Genomic DNA, 21,339 nt, shown 5'->3' on the forward strand with positions numbered 1-21,339 from the left:
GCACATACCAGTCTGGCAAACACCGACTGAGTTTCCAAGTGTGTCTGCAAATGTTTGTTTCACAAGAAGCCAAGAATGACAACACCAAATAAACCAGAGGGACTTCCAGTATCTCACCAACTTGATTAATGTCTGCACTAAGTCACCTCTTTTTTCTAGTGTTTTATCAAGTACAGCAATTATCCGAACTTGGGAACATCCCTTTTTATTATCCTTTAAGTCTAGACCCAGTGTCAACCTAAAAAAAGAGCCCTGTTCCTGCTAGAAAAGTTCCCAAACAAGTTTTCCCCAAGTTTATGCCCGTGGTTCCGCAGTATCATGTCTTTGTTCAGGGTCCAAAGTCCCTGTCACAAGCCCAATGATGAGACATTACTTGAAAGTAAATACAAGACATGCTAAGTAAAATACCTAATTTGGAGCTGATTTTATAATACAGTTCAGACTAGGGAGTTGATCTGGTGTCTGGAGTCCCATTTCCTTGGAGTAGCTCCTTGGGGTTCCACAGGAAAATGCTTTGCAATGCTGAAGAGTGAATTAAAAGAAGTCTTTAAACAAAACTACGAGACAAGCCAGTATGGAAATGAGCCACTGAGCAGCCACAAATTTGCATTCAAACTTCCTTGACAGTCTGGTATGTTCAGATGTGAACCCAGGGGTTCAGGCCCTCAGCTCTCACTGCTTCTGTTACCCTGTAATTGCAGCACTGTTGAAGAGCTGCACCAAGTGGGATGTTGCATTACAAAAGGTGAAATGTTGGCTATGCACAGAGCTCCATCTGTGCCCTGAGTGGGCAATGAGCACAGTCAGACCCGGCCAGACAGGACTGCTTTGCAGGCTGTTTAAAACAGCCATGGCCTCCTGAAATGAAAGGAAAAGTGGGGTACTCAGCACTGCTCTCCCAGGGATGTACAAAGCAGGGGGCTTTGTCAGATGGCTTTTGCTTGCTTGGGTTGAAACTAAGCAAGTTGTTTAAGCTGTCTGGTCCTATGACTTCAAACCTTCTCTTTCCAAAATTCTGGCTTTAATTGCGACTTGGCCCTTTAAAGGGAAGCATGTGGATGCAATTTATGTGTAGCAAAAGAGGTTAAATGACTTCATATTGGAGTTCACCTGCTGCAGCAAGAAACCTCCAGGAGCAATTACACCCTTGTTTTTTTCCATCAGCCCTTGACATTCCGTAGCACAGCATTATTGTAATCTCCTGCTTCTGTGTCCTTGGAGTCACCTTCACCATGTTTAATAAAGTTAAATGTGCTGCTCTGGGCAGCAGAAGGCATCAAACGAATATCCAGAGATCTGCAGAGCTTTTGTACTCTATGCATCCTGAAGTCATCTTTGTTTGGGTTGGTTGCTTTCTGTATTAATTCAAGATTTACTTCCCATATCCGTTATTTCCTCTGCACTCATTAGAAGTAAACGTTCCAGCGGGGAGCGCAGGGCAGTGGGTCAGGCTGGATACCTCTAGATATAAGCCCTATCCAGAAAAATAAGTAGCATGAGGCTTAGTGCAGAAAGAGAAGGGCTGACCAAGCATCCTAGGGACCGGACTTGAGGCTGGGCATATTTTCTCCTCTGTTCTTGACAGACAATTTAGGGGGTTCACTCAGTTGTAGATAACCATTTCTGTTCAGACAGATGCCATGCCATGTTGTCCCCATAGCATAGTTGTTCAAAATACCTTATAGATAGGGTAAGAAGTATTATCTTTATTGTTTCTAGTTATCTTTACGTGTTATATGTAGCAGTTGGTAAAGATCTGCAGACAAGAGTCCAATATTTTGGGCTGACAGTCTGCGGACCAGAGTGGTCTCACAAAGAGGACAAGTGGATTGGGGCTACCTTAGCTGATGTCTTCTAAACTCGTTATTCTAATGAGAGGTGCCATAATCAGTGCAACTGTCAGCTGATTTTATTCGTGTTATTATTGTGGAAGCATCTACAGGTCCCCGTTACAATCTCAGCATGGCACTGTTTATGCACTGGTCTTAATTCATCTTCAAATTAAGCCTTTAATGACCCTTGAAATGGGTGCTTGTGATGTTCAGGCCAGCTCGGGGATCCGTTCATGCTGGCTGTGTGTGTAGAAGGTCCCTGACTGTTCACTGATTTGAAGGCTCTGGTGATGACCGTGCTTGACCATGGGCCTGATGGTTTGATTTCTTCTTCTAGTTGCGACACCAGCAGTGGAGCTTGGTGATGGAGAGTGTTGTGCCGTCAGATAGAGGAAACTACACTTGCGTTGTGGAGAACAAATACGGCAATATTAGGCACACGTACCAGCTTGATGTATTAGGTGAGATTTCCCTGTTTTCCCTCAACAACTAATCTGTGGTGATGTTGAACAGGCACATGACGGGATAAAGGAAGCAGGAACTTGGTTTCTTTCCCAAATGGCTGAATCATGCATCTTCTGAAGCCAACAGGAAGCCTCCTTTTGACCAGCACTTCAGCCTCGGATCTGCGATCAATAAATTACCTAGCTGGTCTAGAGAGGAGCCAGAGAAGGAATGGCATGAGTGGGGCTGAGATCCTCTGCTCTCGGGTGGTTCTCCCTCTTTTGGCTTGAGAAGCATTGTCTGGCGAGGTGGCTGGGACACCTGGAAGGGATGACAATCCCAGTTTGTACCCTTTCTGCTGAAAAGCAAGGAGATTCCCCATCTGAAACAGCTCCTGCCAGGTCGCAGTGAGCTGACACCACTGAGCAGTGTTGTCCCTTCCCATCAAGAGCGCTGAAGGGTGCAGAGGGGAGACCTTGCTGGAAGAAGGACGGGTAAATTAAGATTTCCTTCTCCTCTGTGTTTCAGAACGGTCACCCCACCGACCGATCCTGCAAGCAGGGCTCCCTGCCAACCAGACTGTGGTGGTTGGGAGCAATGTGGAGTTTCACTGCAAGGTCTACAGCGATGCCCAGCCTCACATTCAGTGGCTGAAACATGTGGAAGTCAACGGCAGCAAATATGGGCCCGATGGGACACCCTATGTCACGGTGCTGAAGGTTGGTACTCGCTCCTTCTTTTCACCCTCAGGGCAGTCTTTCCTCTGCCTTGGTCTCAGTGTTACAGAGACAGCAGCTACATTGTGGGGATGCTTCTCAAAGAAACCCACTGTCTTGTGGCAAAAGAGATCAGCACTGTATAGAGGTGCTCGCCGTCAATGGAAGCCATAAACTTTTATTTTGATGTTTGTTAATGAGCCCTAGACTAGCCCTGCCATGCAAACCAGAAACTCCCATCAAAATATGCTAAATGCCCTGGAAGGGTGCTTCCAGCTCCTGGAAGGGTGGTTATTATTTAAATCAGATTTTTGGGAGCTCCAGGTTTCATTTTATGTAATCGTTTCACGTCTATAAGAAAAAAAAACATTGAGAGTAAGCCCCTGTTGGGATTGTTCTTTCCTTTAAAGCCTGCGCAGTAGAATATTCTACTTTTGGAGGGGGTACAGCAAAAATGTCCTGAAGTTGATGTTCCAGACTCTTCTGCTTGCCAGAGATAACACAACTACTGTAGTGGCATAGATAAGCAAAGTAGTTGTAAGGGCTGAGGCAACTGTGAGAAAAGCAGCATAATAAAAGAGAAGCTGTCAGATTGAATTTGACCTAAAATTGTAAAAATAACTCTCTTTTACAGCTTCAAAAGAGGTATTTTCAGGGCTTACTAAAATAAAAGGCTCCCAACTAAAACACATTCTTTCCCTTTCCAAGTAAACATACTGCAGCACACATGTGCTAAATAATGCTCAACGACCAGCACCTGAGAGCCAAGACAGTCTTGTTGTTCCAGCCACTAACATTTGTGAGCATTGCTATTATCCATGCTCAGGAAAGCTTATTTTTTATTGAGCAAAAGCTCACTTAGTAAAACTTCACTTGGTTAAAATGCTTTCTAGAAAGGGATCTTCCAGCTTGCAGACAGAGCAGAGCCAGCAGGTCTGGTTTCTCCTGAACTAGTGCAGATAATAAAAGTTAGGAACAGAGAATGAAAAACAAATTGAACTTTTAAGCACCGCCCCCCCCCCCTTTTTTTTTAAATAATTAAAGGCATCCTGTGTTTGTATTGTATTCATTAAAATATGTAGTGCCAAATCCAGTTTTTCTGTCTCTGAAACCAGATTTTGTCCCTGCAGTTTTGAGCAGAGGTTGTCCTCTGCATGGGCATTCGCTGTGCACATCCTGCTGCACACACCCTTTTATCTCTTTGTATGAAATTAAAAAAAACACCAAACTTATCAGACAGCATCTACAAAACTGTAACTCAGCCAGATACATGATAATAAAAGCCAGAGACCCTGGAAATAATTACATAGATTGAAATAACAGATCAGTTGGAAGAAATGGCTGGAGACAGTTCTCCAGGATTGGCAGCAGGCGCTTCTCGCGAGTTGATAAAACTTTTATTTTCTGTCTGTGTCTCCAAATATGTTTGAATTATGCATATTTGAATTTCCCCCTGGTTTCACAGCCCAGTACCACGCTCTGAATAGCTGGCTGTGTCACATGCCATCTCGTATAGTCTCCGAGCTCTGTGTGTGGTCCCCATGGGATAAAGTGCTACCTTTGGGAAGTTTGCAGAGCCGCTGCGAACAGTGGCTTGTGTCACAAGCACAAGCTCCCATTTTGCTGTGGCAAAGAACATATAAATAGTCCGTATAAATAGTGTTTTAAAATTACGTTTGAGCGGCACCGGGGTGGCTAGGTAATTAGAATTGCCAAATACCTTCTCTTCTGTGGACGGCAAAGGCTCTGCATTCCTCGAAGGGGAGCACAGGCAGGCGTTTGAAAGCAGAAGTTTTGTTTGGTTTTATTTTTGCTGAATAGGACCAGCACACGTCTATTTACTACTTCTGGTTAATCAGGAATGCTTTGAATTGTATTAATGCCGGCATCAGCACTGGGGCACGGAGCATTTCCATTTTGGGATGCATCTTTTGTGCACCAGTACTGGGCCTCCGCAGAGCTGTATCAGGCCCAGCTTTGCAGGGATTTTTTTTTTTTTTTTTTTTTTTTTTTGGGTGTACGTGCTTGTTTGCTTTTTCAAAAATAAAGATGATCTCGCTGTCATCTCAGGGCCAGTCGTTGGGCTGTATGGACTCGTTGCTCTTGTGCCATGCGGTGCTGTTGCTTTGAGCCAGGATTCTGGCCATGCTGCTGGAGCAGGGTCCTGCTAGCAGCCCTTTTGACCTCTGCTGCTTTAGAAGGGGCTCCCCACTGCCCAGTACTTTGGTGTCTGCAGGGAGATAAGGCTTTTTTATCAGCCTGTCCTTCCCTCCTTCCCTCCTGCCTTCAGGAGATTTTGTGGAGCCTAGGACCTGCTGCGGGGCAGTTTGTATATGGGGAGCAGACCAGTCTCCATCAGAGCAAGGGGGAAGGAGAGGAGCCCAGCATGTGAAATTCCCCCTCACATCTAAATCACAGGGACAAAACCCACCCCAGGCCAGATGGATAAACTGAATGCTGTACTTTCAACCTATTTTTTAAGCAGCCTGACAAAACCAAGCCATCACCTGCGTCAGCTCCTGAAAGCCGGGCTCATTTGTGATCAAAGGAAAGTCCTTGTTCTTTGCAGAGGAGCACTAAATGCATTCCAGTTTTGGAGGGGGGCTGGCAGCACGGTGCCCGAGCTTTGTCAAAGGCTAAATTGTACGTTCGGCATTGAAACATGCCCGCTTTAATTATAAACAAGGCAGCAGCAGCAGGCAGGCACATTTCCCCCCTGGTCAGGACAGACAGACCTTGCAGCGTGTGAGCCTCAGAGACGAGATCAGGTCAAAGCCAGCAGCGTTTGCCATCAGATGTGGACACCAGGGCTCCTTGCTGATGCCACCTCTGGGTTTGACTTCCAATAACCTATGAGATCTGGCAGCCCTGCTGATTTTCATGGGCTGAGAGTCACATTGGCAGGCTCAGGCCCTGAAATCAAAAGCATTGAGATGGAGCTGGAGGACATAAGAACAAAACTGAGAAATGCGATCATTTTATTTTAATTTCCAGGACTGAAGCTGATATTTTTATGGACCTTCCCTAGGCTACTTCTGAGGCCACCCAAAACAGTTGTGCTTTTTTTTGTGTGCGTGCGTTTTCAACCAAAATAAAAACAACTGTTTAGGAACAAACTGATACGCAGTTGTGGCAGCTTGGAAGAAGAGAAATAAACCCCTGCTTAACAGCCTGAAGTTTGTTTGATTTATTTAGTAAAGAAGAGGCTCCTATAAGCAGTGGAAAAAATTACAGCTAATTTCTGAAAGGCAAAGTCAGCAGCACGTTTCAGACCGCCGCTGCTTATATTTTGTTTCCAGATTCTATTTTGGAATCTGATAATTGAAACAGTATTTGCCGAGCCGGGTTGCAAACACAAATCTCTGCTTAAGCCCTTTCTCTGGTGCTCCTGTCTGCAGAGTTATTAGGGAACTGTAGGGCCATTGACTGCTGTCAGATGGAGAAGTGGGAAATTGTTCTAAGAAAGAAATGGCACACGTGCCTCCAGCAGCAGGAACACCATCGAAGGGGTGGGAGGTCACCTATGTGTGGTTTGGGGACTCCTCTTCTTCGCCCAGGTCATGGGTAGGTCTCTCACCACAGGGCGAGCTGGGGATGGTGCTACAGCCGGAAAGAAAATAGGCATGAACAGTCAATCCTAGCTGATATAGGTTCGATGGAGGTATTGTTTGGTTTACTGAAGTTCAGGTTTCTGTCTATTCCTGCAGTCTTGGATCAGTAAAAACGCTGAAGCCGATGCTAACCTAAATCTGTTCAATGTGACAGAACAAGATGAAGGAGAATATCTGTGTAGAGCCAACAATTTCGTAGGCATAGCCGAAAAACCATTTTGGCTCCACATTCGCAAACCAAAACCAGGTAAACCACAGACTCTGTCCCAAGGCCCTGGCAACTGCAAGAATGAGCTATAACATTTTAAGAAGCTAGTGATTAAAATTACTATTCATTTTGTATTACACCCTGTCAACTGACACTGAATGGCTTTATCTTATTTTCTTGCTAATTTTTTTTTACAAGAATGTAACGCCTATACAGCAATTGCCATGGAAAAATTCCCACAATAAAATGACTGTCAAATTTTGCTATCAACTCTTCACGCTTTTATTCCTTTCCCTTCCTTACAATTGAGTGCTGATAACAGAATTGCATGCTAATGACCTGTGACGTTCGGTGCTATGGAAAACCAAGATTTTTGCCCCTAAAACTGATACAGTCGTTACGGACTGACTTCTGTCCGTTTGATGCGTAATTGGGAAATAAATATCAACGTTGACTTGTATGAGCAAGCACGTTAAGCAGAGAGCAGTGCAAAGTTGTGAGCTCTCTGGTGTGACTCCAGCTGTTTCACTCCTGGAGGGTTCAGCACCTTCTTGGGATCAGCCAGAGTCACGCTGCAGTATCAAGGGCTGTATGATAAATATTTGGCTTAGAAATGGCCATTCTGAAAATAAGTCTAAAAAATTTGACAATTCTGAATATTCTTCAATGAACTCAATATTTTTATGTTCATCTGGTCAGCACTTGAGTCTTTCCCCACTACCTCTCACCTCCTTTCTCGTTTCTTTCCTTCTTTCCTCTTTCCTTTCACTTTCTCTCTCTTCCCCCCTGTACTCACCCTACTAACTGAAGGTCAGTCATATTGTGGGGGCAATTTTTCGTTTGGATGCTTTTGCTTGCATGCTTCTTTAGTGGGACAGAGTAAGAACCTGGTGAAGGGAACTTTTTTGCTTTTGACTACAGGTTGCAGAGGGGAATGAATGAATAAATGTGGAAGATGGGCCATTGGAAAAAAAAAAAAAAAAAAGAAAAACTTTAATCTGCTTTTGAAATTTGCCTGTGGTGTCCTCACACTTGCTGGGAATGTGGCTTATTCTCTGTTTTCCCTCTTTCTATATGTGTGTGTTTTTTTTCCCCGTAGACGGCAGGTGTTAACACAACGGATAAGGAGCTAGAGATTCTGTACTTGCGAAATGTTACTTTTGAGGATGCTGGGGAATATACTTGTCTCGCAGGGAATTCTATTGGTTTCTCACATCACTCTGCTTGGCTGACGGTGCTACCAGGTATTTCCTTCTGTGCTGGCCTCTCCTTCCTTCTCCAGGGTGCTTTGATGTTTGCTGTAGAAATGCCAGGTTCCTGCTGACACGTTCCCCAGGGAGGGCTCCCCTCTGGGATTTGCCATGCCAGTGACGAACCAGTGCAGCAGAAGACCCCTGTTGCATACTCACAGCTGGCAGATTTTGCATTTCGTCTCGGGATTTAAATTACTATTGCAGCAATGATACAAATTGCCCAGGATCCTTTTAAACATGGATAACTCAGAGGTGCTCACAGCCTCTGCATTAGGAGACTGTCTCTAGGTGCCAAAATTAGTCGCTTTGTCTCCTTATGCTGCAAGCGTACCTAGTGGGAGAAAGAAACTCCCCATCAGATGATCCAGGACACCTATACTGGTCGTGTACAGCGGATCATCAAGGAGAAACCTTTCTGTCCAACCTCATATCTCAACCAAAAATGAGATGCACAAGTAGTCGGTGTGAGTACCCCCGTCCCTGCCTGTAGCATTATTTCCGCTTCACGGATGAACAGGCGGAGAGAGCGATCTCGGACGGGAGGTCGACTGGAGTCATCTGTGGACAGAGCCCAGGAGTGCTGGCTCCCAGGGGCACTGAATTCTGCTTGCTCCAGCTGAAACCGATGAAAGCTGCCACAGGTTTCAAACCCAAGGCCAGAGTGACCTCAATTTTGTGGTCCTTTCATGTGCAAAGCTCTCACTGACAATGAAGCCAGCACAGAATATGCAACAGGAGGGGTCTGCCCTCCAAAAGAAGGGGCCGAGGCTGTGCTGTGCCTTCACCTGCAAATTCTGCCTCCAGCTATGGAGGCAGCATGAGCACAGCCCAGAAAAGTACCAGCAATGTCTTACATGAAATCTAAGTGGGTGTTGTGCCTTGTAGAGGGTGCAGGAACAGACCTGCAGTGTGTTCAGTAGGCCCTTGTAAGCATCCCATACCCACAGCTTTGGCTCACCGAGTCATAGACCACATTTGTTTCTATCTCACAAACGTCTTGGGATATGTTTAGGAACCAGGAACTTTGGCATTTCTAAGCTTGACTTTATCTGTGTGGGTGATTTGGTCATAAACACTTCTCCTGGGGCTCAAGAGGGTTTCCTCCACGCCTGACCCTGCTGCCGGTGGGATCTGCTGGTCTTTTCTCTGTTTATTTGCCAGCTCTAAAATAGCTGATCCTATCCTGTTTCTGCTTCTGCCATCCACTGGATGACAAATCACTTCCTTTGGTTAGAGCACTAATATCCCTGTTATTTAAGAATCTCCTGATCCTGTCTCATTCAACCATTACACTGTTTTCATCATGTATGAACTCACACCTCCAATTTAAGCAAAGAACAAACGGGAAAAAAGAAAACCACCTGAAGTGGAACTTTATATTGAAGTCAGATGCAGCAGAGGACAGCTGGCAGTGCAGCAGCAGGCTCCAAAGTGCTGCCCAAAGGGAGGGAGGTGCGGGATCCAACCCTGATGGGGAACCTCACTTTGTGAACCTGTCCTTGTGGAGCAGAGAACGACATGCTGTGAGCTTTGGCACCGACCTAGTGCCTGATCCCAAAAGATCTGGTAACCTTTCCCTGCAGGAAAAGATCACCCCCTGGCAGGATCAGGCCCTGCACAGCTGGTACATAGGCCCACATGCTCTGGATCAGCCCCCACAGTCACCCATGACCATTTCTCCATGTGCATCCTGGAAACAGCCACCGAAGACCTGTTTTGGAGCCTGCTGCTGCCAGCAGAAAGGCTCCTGCTGCCTGCCAAAGCCACTGATGGACATGGGATGTTAGCAAGCTGCCCACACTGGCATGACTTCACTGTAAAGCTTCCTGCTGCTGACTGTTCCTCTGATGCTGGTTCACCTCTGGGGGACAGAAAACCAGTCCCACCATGGCTCCTTCCTCTGGTCCAAGTGCCTGTCCTGAAGGGAACAAGGGGAGAATTGCAACTGAGCCTTGTTGGCCCCAAAAACACCTTGCTCTCAGGTGGCCACTGCTGCTGGGCTCATGCCATTGCCTTCCTGGCTCAGCCACCTCTCCAGGCCAGACCTTCCAGCCTCCTCCCAATAAAACTTAAGTTTTCACAAAATAATTATGTAGATCTCTATCGTGAGACATTTTCCCGTTGTGATGCCTTACCCCTGGGAGCCCTTCAAGCCCCTTTGTCCGTCAGGGCAGGCACTGGTCCGGTGGAGATCTTCACTGGAGCTCTGGGCACACCCAGTTCCGTGGTTTGGATGTGCAGAGAGAGCACGACGTGGTTCAGAGGAACAGCACAGACACGTGGAGATGCCTTCAGTCTAGAGCAGTGGTTTTCAACCTGTGGCTGAAGGCCCTCCAGCATCACATCGAAGGGCAGTAAAATCATCCCCCCCCAAAAAAAAAGCAAACCAAGCAAACATTTTAGCTACAGCCACAGGTGGAAAACAACTGGCCTAGGAGGGTCCCCTCGCTGAAGTCAGTCAGAAAATTGGTGTGGATGAGCAGGTCCTCCCCAAATCCTTCATGCTGCGTGTTTGCGGTTGCGTGCGGGCAGCCGCTGGCCCCATCCTGACTGCTGTCTCTTGTCACCCTGCAGCAGAGGAGCTAATGGAAATGGACGATTCAGGCTCGGTGTATGCTGGCATTCTCAGTTACGGCACTGGCTTAGTTCTCTTCATCCTGGTGCTGGTCATTGTGATTATCTGCAGGATGAAGATGCCAAACAAAAAGGCCATGAACACCACCACTGTACAGAAAGTCTCCAAATTTCCACTTAAGAGACAGGTAACAGAAAGTAGATACAAGATTCCTATTCCCCCCTATGGTCATTCCTTTTTTTTTTTTTTTTCCCCTCAAAATTTCCTTTCTAGGTGCAAAACTACCAGAAAGATGTTGCCCAAGACATAAGTTGTCTGCAGTCTAAAAGTCTAACGCCCTTTTATTCATCTGTTTCTGTTCCAGTGGAGCAGTAGCTGGTGGCATCTGCCTTGGGTTCAAGCTCCCAGTGCTTGCACAGAAAGCAGGTCTTGCCGGGGAGCAGTATAAACCTGGCAGAGGGGTAATTTGGGGAGCAAGAGCACAGTAAATGTGCCTCTTCCTTGCGTTCTCATGGAGATGTAAGGGAGTCATCTTTCTCCATGCAGTTAGAGATGCTCTGCCATTGCAGAGGGGCAAAAGGCACCACATAGAGCCACATGGTAAAGTACGTGGATTTCAGAGCTCGTGGTGGGCAGTTACAGTGCCAGGATGGAACCACAGCTTGTACGTGCACATGTACACGTGTGCAGAAGCACACAGAGCAAAGGAAGGGCTTGTATCACTGCTGCCAGGACTCTTTCCTCCTGGAGCGCACTGGCTGACCCATTCCTCCTTCCCACCAGCGAAGACGGTGACCACGTGTGCCTAAATCAGCTCATTTCTGCAAGGATGGGGCGGATAAGAGATGGGGGGTAGGAGGGATTTCCCATTTCAAAATTACCAGTGAGATGTCAGAGATAGCTCAAAACCCCTCAGTGACCCACCTAGGGCACGTTCCCACCCGCTTTCCCGCTGGGAATACAGTTGGCAATAACACTTCATTTGCTCTACCCAAGCAGGTGTCGTTGGAGTCCAACTCTTCCATGAATTCCAACACACCCCTGGTCCGGATCACGCGTCTCTCCTCCAGCGACGGGCCGATGCTGGCCAACGTCTCCGAGCTGGAACTGCCTCCAGATCCCAAGTGGGAATTGGCACGCTCTCGGTCAGTCAAACCCACAGGCAGGGTCCCCACATTTCCCAGATCACCATCCTGATACCCACTAACACGCCTGTTATTCCTCCCTCCAGCCTGACCTTGGGGAAGCCGCTCGGTGAGGGGTGTTTTGGCCAAGTGGTGATGGCAGAAGCAATCGGGATTGATAAGGACAAGCCAAACAAGGCCATCACGGTGGCTGTCAAGATGCTGAAAGGTATGGGGAGCCCACAGAGGGCGGAGCAGCATCTTGTGCTGGGGTTTCCTCTCTTTCCTTCTCTTTTAAGTCTTTTGTACAAACAGATCCAATAGAAGAAAGCAACAGGGGCCTTTCTTCCACTTCACCCACATAGCCTGGGGGTGAGGGCTGTCTCCTTGGAGAGGATGTTAAGGTGTAAGTCCCATCAAGAACAGGCAACCCGGTTCTCTGCCAAGGGCTAATATGATCACTGAGGAGAAGGGAAAACACCTTCACTTCTAGCCAGCCCAGTGAAGCAGTCTGCTCTGTACTCCCCCCATAACCAATGGTGACTGTTTTACCAAAAGCTTGTGCAACAAATTCAGGTGAAGTTTGCAGAAATTCATCTGCCAAACTCCTGACCTTTCACTTAAAAAAATCAATCCAAAACTGATGAGAGATGGAAGGGAAGCCAAAATGGGGGATGCACGGGGCACCTCTGGAGGAGTCCCTGTTTCCCATCCTGCTCCCATGCAATCTTCTGGTAACCACAAGTGAAATCCCCCTGCAGAGTTCAGCTGGAACAGGCAGGGCAGATGCTCTGTCAGTGAGCAGCCCAGGTCTGAGGTTACACGGGGTGACATTTTTTAAACAAAACTATTTCTTATCAGAAAAGGATTCTTTAGATTTCCTTCAGTCTGTCTGGGGTTATTTTTGGAAGCAGGAACATTCTCATCTCTCCAAACCAAAGCATTCGTCTGGGGAGCTCTTCCCTCATTTTTCTACTGTTGTAGAAAAATTACAGGTTTCCATGCAAAAACTACATTCCTTCTTCTGTCCAGTATCCCAGATCTAACCTTTCCCCTTCCTTAACTTTACCCTTTTCCCCGGGAGATAAGAGAGAGAAACAATCAGTACAGGAAAATGATGCCAAGTACCCAAACTGTCTTTTTTTACTTTAATGTTCATCAGGGTGAAAGAGAAGATGAAAGGTATTACTGATTTTCATAGGAATATTTATTTCCATTTATTCAATTTTTATTTTTGAACAAATACTCTCTTTTTTGGATAATAGCTTTTGTTTTTATTTTGATTCTTCTTCCCACAGTAGAAGAAAAACAAATACTGACAGTTTTTGCATACTTTTTCCCCATTAAAACCCCGCATCGTTGTGCAGCAATATTTTACAAAACACTTATTTTCATCCTGACGTTTTCTTTCTCTTCCTCCCTTGCTTTCTCCAGATGATGCCACAGACAAGGACCTTTCAGACCTGGTCTCTGAGATGGAAATGATGAAGATGATTGGGAAACACAAAAACATCATTAACCTCCTTGGTGCCTGCACGCAGGACGGTACGAGCTCGCAGGGTGACGGGAGGCTCAGGGTGGTGTGTTTCACACTCCTGCATCCACAGCATTGCTTTTAGTGCTCAGCAAGGGTTTGTGGAGCTAATCTCACCCCACATAGGACCTGCCTGATGTATTTGATCAGTACCAAGGCATTTTTCCTCCTTCCTCTGGCTCACTCACACATTGACTGTGTGAGACCTGGCCAGGCCCTGCTGACAGCCATATAGCTGGCATCAGTAGCAGACTCCTGCCTGTGTCTGATGTGGTTTGGCTTGGGTTGCACCTTTCCCTGAGGTCTTCCTGTACGTCTTTCTCCTTTTCTCATCAGTATAAAACCATGTCCTGGACAGAGGCAAGGTTTGTGACTGGCCTCTTTATTAACTAACTGTCCAAAATGTCTCAAAAAATAAGATTTCAGGGGTCAGCCTGCACACGCTTCTCTTTTTCTTCTGTATGCTGACGGTGTTCTTGCTTGCAGGACCACTCTACGTGCTGGTGGAATATGCATCGAAGGGGAACTTGCGGGAATACCTCAGGGCACGTCGCCCACCTGGCATGGACTATTCCTTCGACACCTGCAAGCTGCCTGAGGAGCAGCTGACATTTAAAGACCTGGTTTCCTGCGCCTACCAGGTGGCTCGGGGCATGGAGTACTTGGCATCTCAGAAAGTGAGTTTGAGAAGTCTCGTTTGGTAAAAATGCTGGTCAGAGCAGTGTTCAGAGACGTGTGTGTGTGTAAGCAAATTCAGGCAAATTTGCCTATGCAGGTTTCTCCCTTTAGAGACCAGATTTTTCAGTACAAAGGACCTTAGTATTTTTGCAGAAGGCTGAAGCTGTAGAAGCCTGTTACCCACGTGCAGGCTGTGTTCGTGAGCTGTGCAGCTGAACAGCCCTGGCTGTCCCCTGCAGGCCTGTTAGCATCTCCAAAGGGCATGCAAAAACACAAGCAGCCCAGACCCTGGTGTGTGTCCTCAGCTGTTCAGCCTCTACCACTTGCAGAAGTAATTGGTTTCCAGATGTGTGATCCTGGGGCTTGTCCTGCAGTGGTCTGGGTGGACATCACACAAAGTTGTGAGCTTCCACCCTGGGAGGCATTACCTTAAACGACAGAGTCAGGAGCTCTGTGTGCCCCTGTCTTTTCCCCCATCTCTCTTTTGAGATTGCTGAAGATAGAGGCAGCTAAAAGGAAGCTGAGATCCTGCTTTTGCAGTGCACGTGTTTGCAGCTGTCACCAGCACGTGGAGGCTCGTTTGGAGCAGAGCTGGCAGTGGATTTGGCATGGCCATGCCCAGGATGCTCCCTGGGGAGTACTTTGTTGGCGTTGAGCCGGCTGCTGTGTTTGCTTACATCACACCCCGGGGATTAGTCCTGATTTACCCTGACACCAGCAAGTGGACGATCAGGCCTTTGAGTTAGCTAAGCTGTGCACCAGCTGGTGTGACCTCTTTCTGGGGGTAGGGCACATGAAGTCAAGAACAAATTCAGCTTCTGATTTCAGGTGTGTTGGCCCTGTGAGTGCAGTTCAGAGTGGATGCTTCGTGGTGGCTTTCAACTCCCTCTCTGCACAGTGCAGGCTAGTTTAGCTTGTTCCTCTGCTGACAGCTATTAGATATTTGGGTGTGTTGGCAAAGTCTTAATTTGAGAATTTTTTTTACTCCGGACATCAACTTTCACTCCTCTTTGTGGAGGAAGGGGGATAAGAACAGTTTCATGTCCCAGTAGGCACCCATAGAATAGGAAAGTTTGACTTCTCACCCATCCATGCATCCACTTCGGAGAAGGAAAAGCTGCACGGCCGTGTCAGTGCTGGGTCTGCCGATTAGGTGTTGCTAAGAGGTGGCTCCCACTGAGCATGCATGATGCAGCAATGACACAGAGAGCGAGGAATTAAGCGGTGCTCACAGCTTTATGAGCTTGGGAGTCAATGAAACAGCAGCTCGTAAACCACACGTTGCTGTTAGTTGCAGGCGCAAGCAGCTAACAAGCCCTTATTTATTGACTTGCTCACCTTTCACAGTGCATTCATCGCGACTTGGCAGCCAGGAACGTGTTAGTCACTGAAGACAATGTGATGAAAATAGCTGATTTTGGCCTTGCTAGAGACGTTCACAACATCGACTATTACAAGAAAACCACCAATGTAAGTACAGAACTGCCAAGAACTTGCAGCTTTCTTTCTGGCAGGGAACTGCTCTCCCTGCAACAAGAGGCCCTCGCTCCACATCTCCCTTTTTAGAGGGGCTTAGGAGGAAGAGATCTGCTGTTGGCCTCACCTGGTGATGGACCATAGATAGGCTGATCCCAGGAGTCCACCCACCATCCATTTTCTTTCTGACAGATGCTGCTGGTGCTAGCAGCTGGTTGAGAGGTCTCAGCTCTGCCAAGAAGGCTCTAGACTAAGAAACTAAGGCTTTTACCAAAGGAGCCTTTCTGAGCCTGTTGCACTACTGTTCATAAAGGTCCCAAGGAGCCAACCTCTGGCCCTACCAGAGCTCTTGAGCGAGGAATATCACCTTTTATATACCTGGAGCTACCTGGCTTTCATGCACTTTTCTCTCTTTTTTACAACTGAACTCCGTGTGTCTGCTACCAAGGGTGAGAAAACAGCCCTAGCCAAGGGCTGAGTCCCAAAGCAGTTCAGATTTCTGCCATGCTGCAGGGCACACAGCACTTCCCAGTGCTCTGCAGCAGAAGAGAAAAAGCCACAACTACAACGTGGTGCAGAGGACAGCAGTGGAAGAGCTGAGTGTATTGCAGAGCTCAACCGCTTTGCAACTGCAAGGGGTTTCAGTGCTCAGGCAGTCCTACAAAGCCCATGATGATCCCATGCAATATGAAAAGAATATATTTTAAAAAATATATTGTGAATTTCAATTACAGCTCAGATGGATTTCCCATTTGAGCTGCGTTGGACAGCTGACAACCTAATCCCATTTGTGCATGTTTATGACCCTGATGTAGAATAGCCCCCTGGAAACCTGGGTTCAGGCCTCCTTCAGACTTCAGTGGGATTAGGGTGTGATTCTCAGAGGATCTGGCCCTTGATTTCACTCTAGGAAATTTCCCCTCTGGTTCAGCCTAAGCAGGATTTGGTCTGAGCATCAAACTGATTCTTCCAACCAAAGAGATGGAACTGTTGTCCTATGTTCTCTGCCTCAAAGCTAGCTGCATTTATGAGCAATAGAAACTGTTCCCACACAAAGATTTAGATGCTCTGATATGTTAAACCTGCCTTGGCAGAGAAACACAGTTCACAGAGAGCATTTACTGCAAAGATTGTTAGCAAAGATCCAGGGATCAAATGCTGTAATCTGTTTATATGTGTCCACTACTGCTTTGCCCAGTGACCGGGAAGGCAGATGTGGTTGTTAATGAAAATGTTTCAAACTGGATTAGAAAAGAAGATTCAGATGGTGCCGTTGTGGCTGGGGGAATATGCTGATGGGATGTTCCCATTGTCTTCCTAATTACAGGGTCGGCTGCCTGTGAAATGGATGGCTCCAGAAGCATTGTTTGACCGGGTCTATACTCACCAGAGTGATGTGTAAGCATTACCCACACTTTTTTAAAAAAATAAAATAAAATAACAGTAAAATAAACACCCATACTATCCCCAAAACATATGTACTGCTAAACTCAAGCAGGGCTTGCTCAGTGCTGGGGCGCCTGGGGATGAAAACACAAATGATTCAATTCTAAGCTGCAGCTTTGCACACGTGGTTTTGCTTTTCTGTTATCTAGTTGCTTTTAACTAAGGATAAATCTCCAGTAGGCTGCTGAAAAATTACTGGGAGGCAGGCAGGTATTTCTTGTGCAGTTTTTAGATGAGGAGATTCATCCTGCAGTCAAAAAAAATCATGAAGAGAAAAACCATTAAAAAGTTACCCTTGACTTCTTCCAGACTTTGACCCAGGCAGACTTCAGTTGAGTACATGGGATGAGCTTGAAATATTCTGCCCAGCATTAGTAGAGGTGATTGGAGAATATTCAACAGATACATTCTCAGATTAATTTTGCTGCTTCATTTATTTACCTTTATTTTTCCTTATCCCATCTTGTCGGTTTTAGTCTCAGTGTACTGTAAGCAAACAGCAGAGCCTATGTAAAATGTAAATCTATCAGGGTGCTGCCTTAAAGGTTGCTCTTTCTTTATTCCTGACTTGAATGGAAAGTAGAGCAGTCTGGGAAGCAGTTTCAGATCACATCTAAACTTTGCAAGGACTGAAGTAGTTCAATATGCACACCGGCTTTTTTATTTCAATATTTGGATGATAATAGCTTTTTACAGTAATTTAGCAGACAGGCTGCCGGCTCCCCAAGGCTCGCTGCTTGCAGTTGGACAAATGAATCATTTCTATTTCTGTAAATTTCACATACTTTGGCTTTATTGATCTTAAATCATAGTTTCCATGCTTAGGTAATGCTGCATTGGGCATGACAGATAAATCAAAGCTAGAGAACAGGAGAGAGAGCATGCATGAAAGAGAAACAGAGACAGATAATCCCTGTTTTTAAAAAGAAAATGAAGAAGGCAAAAGATATTTTTGAAAAGAGGACTTTTAACCAGAGCACAGCTGCAGGACTGGAGTGTGTAACATTAGTGCTCTGCTGATTTTTGTTGGGGTATTTTTCTCCCAGCTTGGCCAGTGAAATGAGTGTTGTAACAAGCAAGTTTTGGTATCAGCTTGCACAATTAGTGGCCTGTGGTTCCAAGCCTGCAATTCAGTGAAGCTGTGCATGAATAATTTGATTTGTTCCATTCAGTGGAGCTGGTGGAAGACCTAACAAAGAGCTGGGGGTAATAGATGGGCTGTCACCTATCTGATTAAATGCTCATTTCAATTTCAGACTTGGTGCCTGGGATTTCTTTGCTATTGAGTTGGATCAGCAGAGATCTCCAAGTAACTAGTAAAAATGGCCTAGGCAATTAGTCATGCTATTGATGACTTTGTTAGCTATGCATGGCTGCACAGAAATAAAGCAGAGCAGGGGGGAGGGGATATGGGGGGTGGAAAAAAAAAAAACAAACTCATTGAATTTTAAAGATCTTTCTTTGGTTTCCAGCTGGTCCTTTGGAGTGCTACTATGGGAGATCTTCACTTTGGGAGGGTCTCCGTACCCGGGAATTCCTGTCGAGGAACTCTTCAAACTCTTGAAAGAAGGCCATCGGATGGATAAACCTGCCAACTGCACCCATGACCTGTGAGTAGAAGGAGGGTGACCCAGCAGCTTTCCCCTCTCCTCTCCCTTTCCCCATTCCCTCTGTGGCCACAACCACAAATGGCCTGCTTCGGGCTGCTGGGGCATCACGTACCTGCCTCGTTCGATGGGTGGCAATTCGGGACACAGCTCGTCTTTAGCACAGGTCCTCACCCGGCTTTGAGAGTGCGTATAGGTGTGAGGTGATCAGTAATGAGGGCTTGGCCCCACAAAACCCTCCTCTTCCCCTCCCCGAGGCAACACCACCCTCCTCACCCCGCACCTAAGGGATACTGTCCTAGAAGCTGGGGCCGCAGCCTGCTTTGCCTCCCAGAAAATGATGCAATTACATTCAGTTCCTCCTCATTACTTCATCTCCAGTGACTCCCCAAGCCAATGTGAGCAGAAGAGGCTTCTCCTACCCATGCTCAGCAGGGACCTGCTGCCGTCCCCTCAGCACTGGGCTTTGTCCCCGCTGCTTCCTGACATGGTGGCTGGGGCTGAGCCATGCTGCTCCCCTCTCCTCTAGCTTTTCTCTCAGGCATACATGGTTTTGGGGCGAGCTTTACCACAGGTGATGATCTCCCTTTCCCTGTCATACCCCACAGGTACATGATCATGCGTGAATGCTGGCATGCCGTCCCCTCGCAGCGACCAACCTTCAAGCAGCTGGTGGAAGACCTGGACAGGGTCCTCACCGTGACGTCCACTGACGTGAGTTTGGTGTTGGTGGGGGGACATGGGGAGGGCTGGTTCATCCCCAAGGGTGCTGACGGGTCTGTCACCCCCTCAGGAGTACCTGGACCTCTCGGTGCCCTTCGAGCAGTACTCGCCGGCTGGCCAGGACACCCACAGCACCTGCTCCTCGGGGGACGACTCGGTTTTTGCACATGACCTGCTGCCCGATGAGCCCTGCCTGCCCAAGCACCCCCCCTGTAACGGCGTCATCCGGACGTGACAGCCTCCCCCCCCGGTCAGACGGATGGACATACGGATGGACGGACGGACAGGCAGCGCGCCCACCCCGGCGCGAGCGTGGGGCGCCGAGGGCAAACCCGTAGTGAAGGATGTTTCCGTGAAACTGCTCGGCGACGCTGGAGGATTTGTGTTGTTGAGCTGTTCAGGGTAAAAAAAAAAAAAAAAAAAAAGAGAGAGAAAGAAAAATCTTTATTTTTTATTTTCCCATTTGCTGTATAAAAAGTCAAGAAGCACTGTTTGGCCTGAAGGAACTAATCTCTTGCCAAGATGATCTATCTTGTATGATTTTTTTTTTGGTATTTTTTATTTTATTTTTTCCTAAGTAGAATGTTAAACGTGGGGGTGCTGACCTCCAGCCTCCACAGTCACGTGCCGAGTGCCAGAGTAGCCGATCTGTGCCTGCAATACGAAGAAGAGAAAAAAAAAAATCTTCCTTTTTTTTTTATTAAAAAAAAAAAAGCTAACGGAAAAAAAAAAAGTGTAAAGAATGTAGAAATTCTTTGCTTATGCAATCTGTACATGAACCTTTTTGGTGGAGCTGAAAAGCCACGTTGCCTGCAGGGATTCATATATTTATAAAAATATCTATATTTTTGTTGTCGTCGTTTTTATAGCTTCATGATCTTATTACCCAGCTACATAGAAGGAATCTTTTTTGGAAGACGAAGAAGAAAAAAAAAGTAAAATGCAAATCGTCATGGAGAAAGGAAAAGAAAAAAAAAAAAAGAGACAGTCAAGTCATCCTAATTGGAGGAGAGCATCACCCTGCCGCTGGCCAGGTCCCACAGGGACCGAGCACCCATGCTGCTTCTCAAGCCCTGTCCCAACCTGCAGGAGCAGCTGTTTTGGGGAAAACCTCACTTTCTGGAGATGGGGGTTTGCATACTTTTGCTTGCAAAGGGTGAGTTGGAGGGGAGCTGCTCCTCCGGCCCTTGGTGCCAGCGGTTTGGCTCCATCTACGTGCAGTGACTTGGAGAAAGAAGTTACGGGTACCTGTAGGCAAGAGCCTTTAACTTATATCAAAAAGGTTTATTCCAGAGAATCTGTGTATATATCTATAAATATATCCTGTATATATATAAATAAATATATGGAAAAAAAAAGAATGTATAATACTAATGCAACATAAAGCAGTACTGAGAGAGAGTCTCAAAATATGAGCATTGCAATCTAGGATATACTGATCTGGGTGAAAGAGAAGATTTTTTTGTTTGTTTTATATCTTCACAGTTTTGTTTTAAAAATTGTACCTTAACATGTATATTTGTAAAGTTATTTATAGACATTAACATATCTGTTCATCGGTTTAAATAGCGTAGCGTTACTGTAAACTTTAAATTTCACTGAGTTTAAGGGTGTTTTTTTAACTTATTAAAAATGGAGAAAAAATATATTAATCAAGTTTTTCTTTTGTGTTTATGGGAAATATTGAAAGAATGTATAGATGTACAGTCCTTTAACAAATTACATTTAATGTTATAAATATATATATATATGTATTCGTTAAAAAAATATTAGTTTATCCTGGATTGCAGTGAGCAAAGGTAAGTTTATTTTTCAATACATCACCAGTGGTTAAAACCAAACAAATAGCAGCAGAGAGATGATTTTTACATATTTCAGAAAAACAGGGCCAAGAATTCTTCCATCAGTTTAACCACTGTGCATTAAGGGGGGTGTGGGTGTTTATTTTTCTATTTTCGAATGAAGGTATTCTTTGTGGTCGAGTTAATAACAAGTACGCAGCAAAGCGAAATGTTGACTTTGGATGACGCACGTTAATTTTTTTTTCCCCCCTTTGCCAGTACCGTTGTATTTTGGGCTTAAGAAATACCCATGTGGGCAAAACAGCAAGAG

General features: G+C 46.1%; 1 protein-coding gene across 6 annotated transcripts in view; it reads left to right on the top strand.

Annotated features, from left to right (window-relative positions):
* The window catches only part of FGFR3 (fibroblast growth factor receptor 3), a 53,110-nt gene extending 33,456 nt beyond the window's left edge, over positions 1 to 19,654 (top strand). The window contains exons 6-18 of one of the 6 annotated variants that reach the window (XM_084517500.1): positions 2,170 to 2,293; positions 2,805 to 2,995; positions 6,700 to 6,850; positions 10,639 to 10,832; positions 11,639 to 11,784; positions 11,871 to 11,992; positions 13,198 to 13,308; positions 13,784 to 13,974; positions 15,323 to 15,445; positions 16,779 to 16,849; positions 18,370 to 18,507; positions 19,113 to 19,218; positions 19,298 to 19,654. In XM_084517500.1, the coding sequence (XP_084373626.1) occupies positions 2,170 to 2,293; positions 2,805 to 2,995; positions 6,700 to 6,850; positions 10,639 to 10,832; positions 11,639 to 11,784; positions 11,871 to 11,992; positions 13,198 to 13,308; positions 13,784 to 13,974; positions 15,323 to 15,445; positions 16,779 to 16,849; positions 18,370 to 18,507; positions 19,113 to 19,218; positions 19,298 to 19,462 (1,833 nt within the window). In that variant the 3' untranslated portion in view covers positions 19,463 to 19,654. Of the gene's footprint in view, positions 1 to 2,169; positions 2,294 to 2,804; positions 2,996 to 6,699; positions 6,851 to 7,910; positions 8,056 to 10,638; positions 10,833 to 11,635; positions 11,785 to 11,870; positions 11,993 to 13,197; positions 13,309 to 13,783; positions 13,975 to 15,322; positions 15,446 to 16,778; positions 16,850 to 18,369; positions 18,508 to 19,112; positions 19,219 to 19,297 lie in introns of all 6 variants that reach the window. The other 5 variants (XM_084517501.1, XM_084517503.1, XM_084517502.1 and 2 more) reach the window with 5 other exon arrangements.
* The last annotated feature ends 1,685 nt before the right edge of the window (positions 19,655 to 21,339 follow it).

Source organism: Aythya ferina, assembly GCF_964211825.1.
Source record: "Aythya ferina genome assembly, chromosome: 4".
NCBI lineage: Eukaryota > Metazoa > Chordata > Aves > Anseriformes > Anatidae > Aythya > Aythya ferina.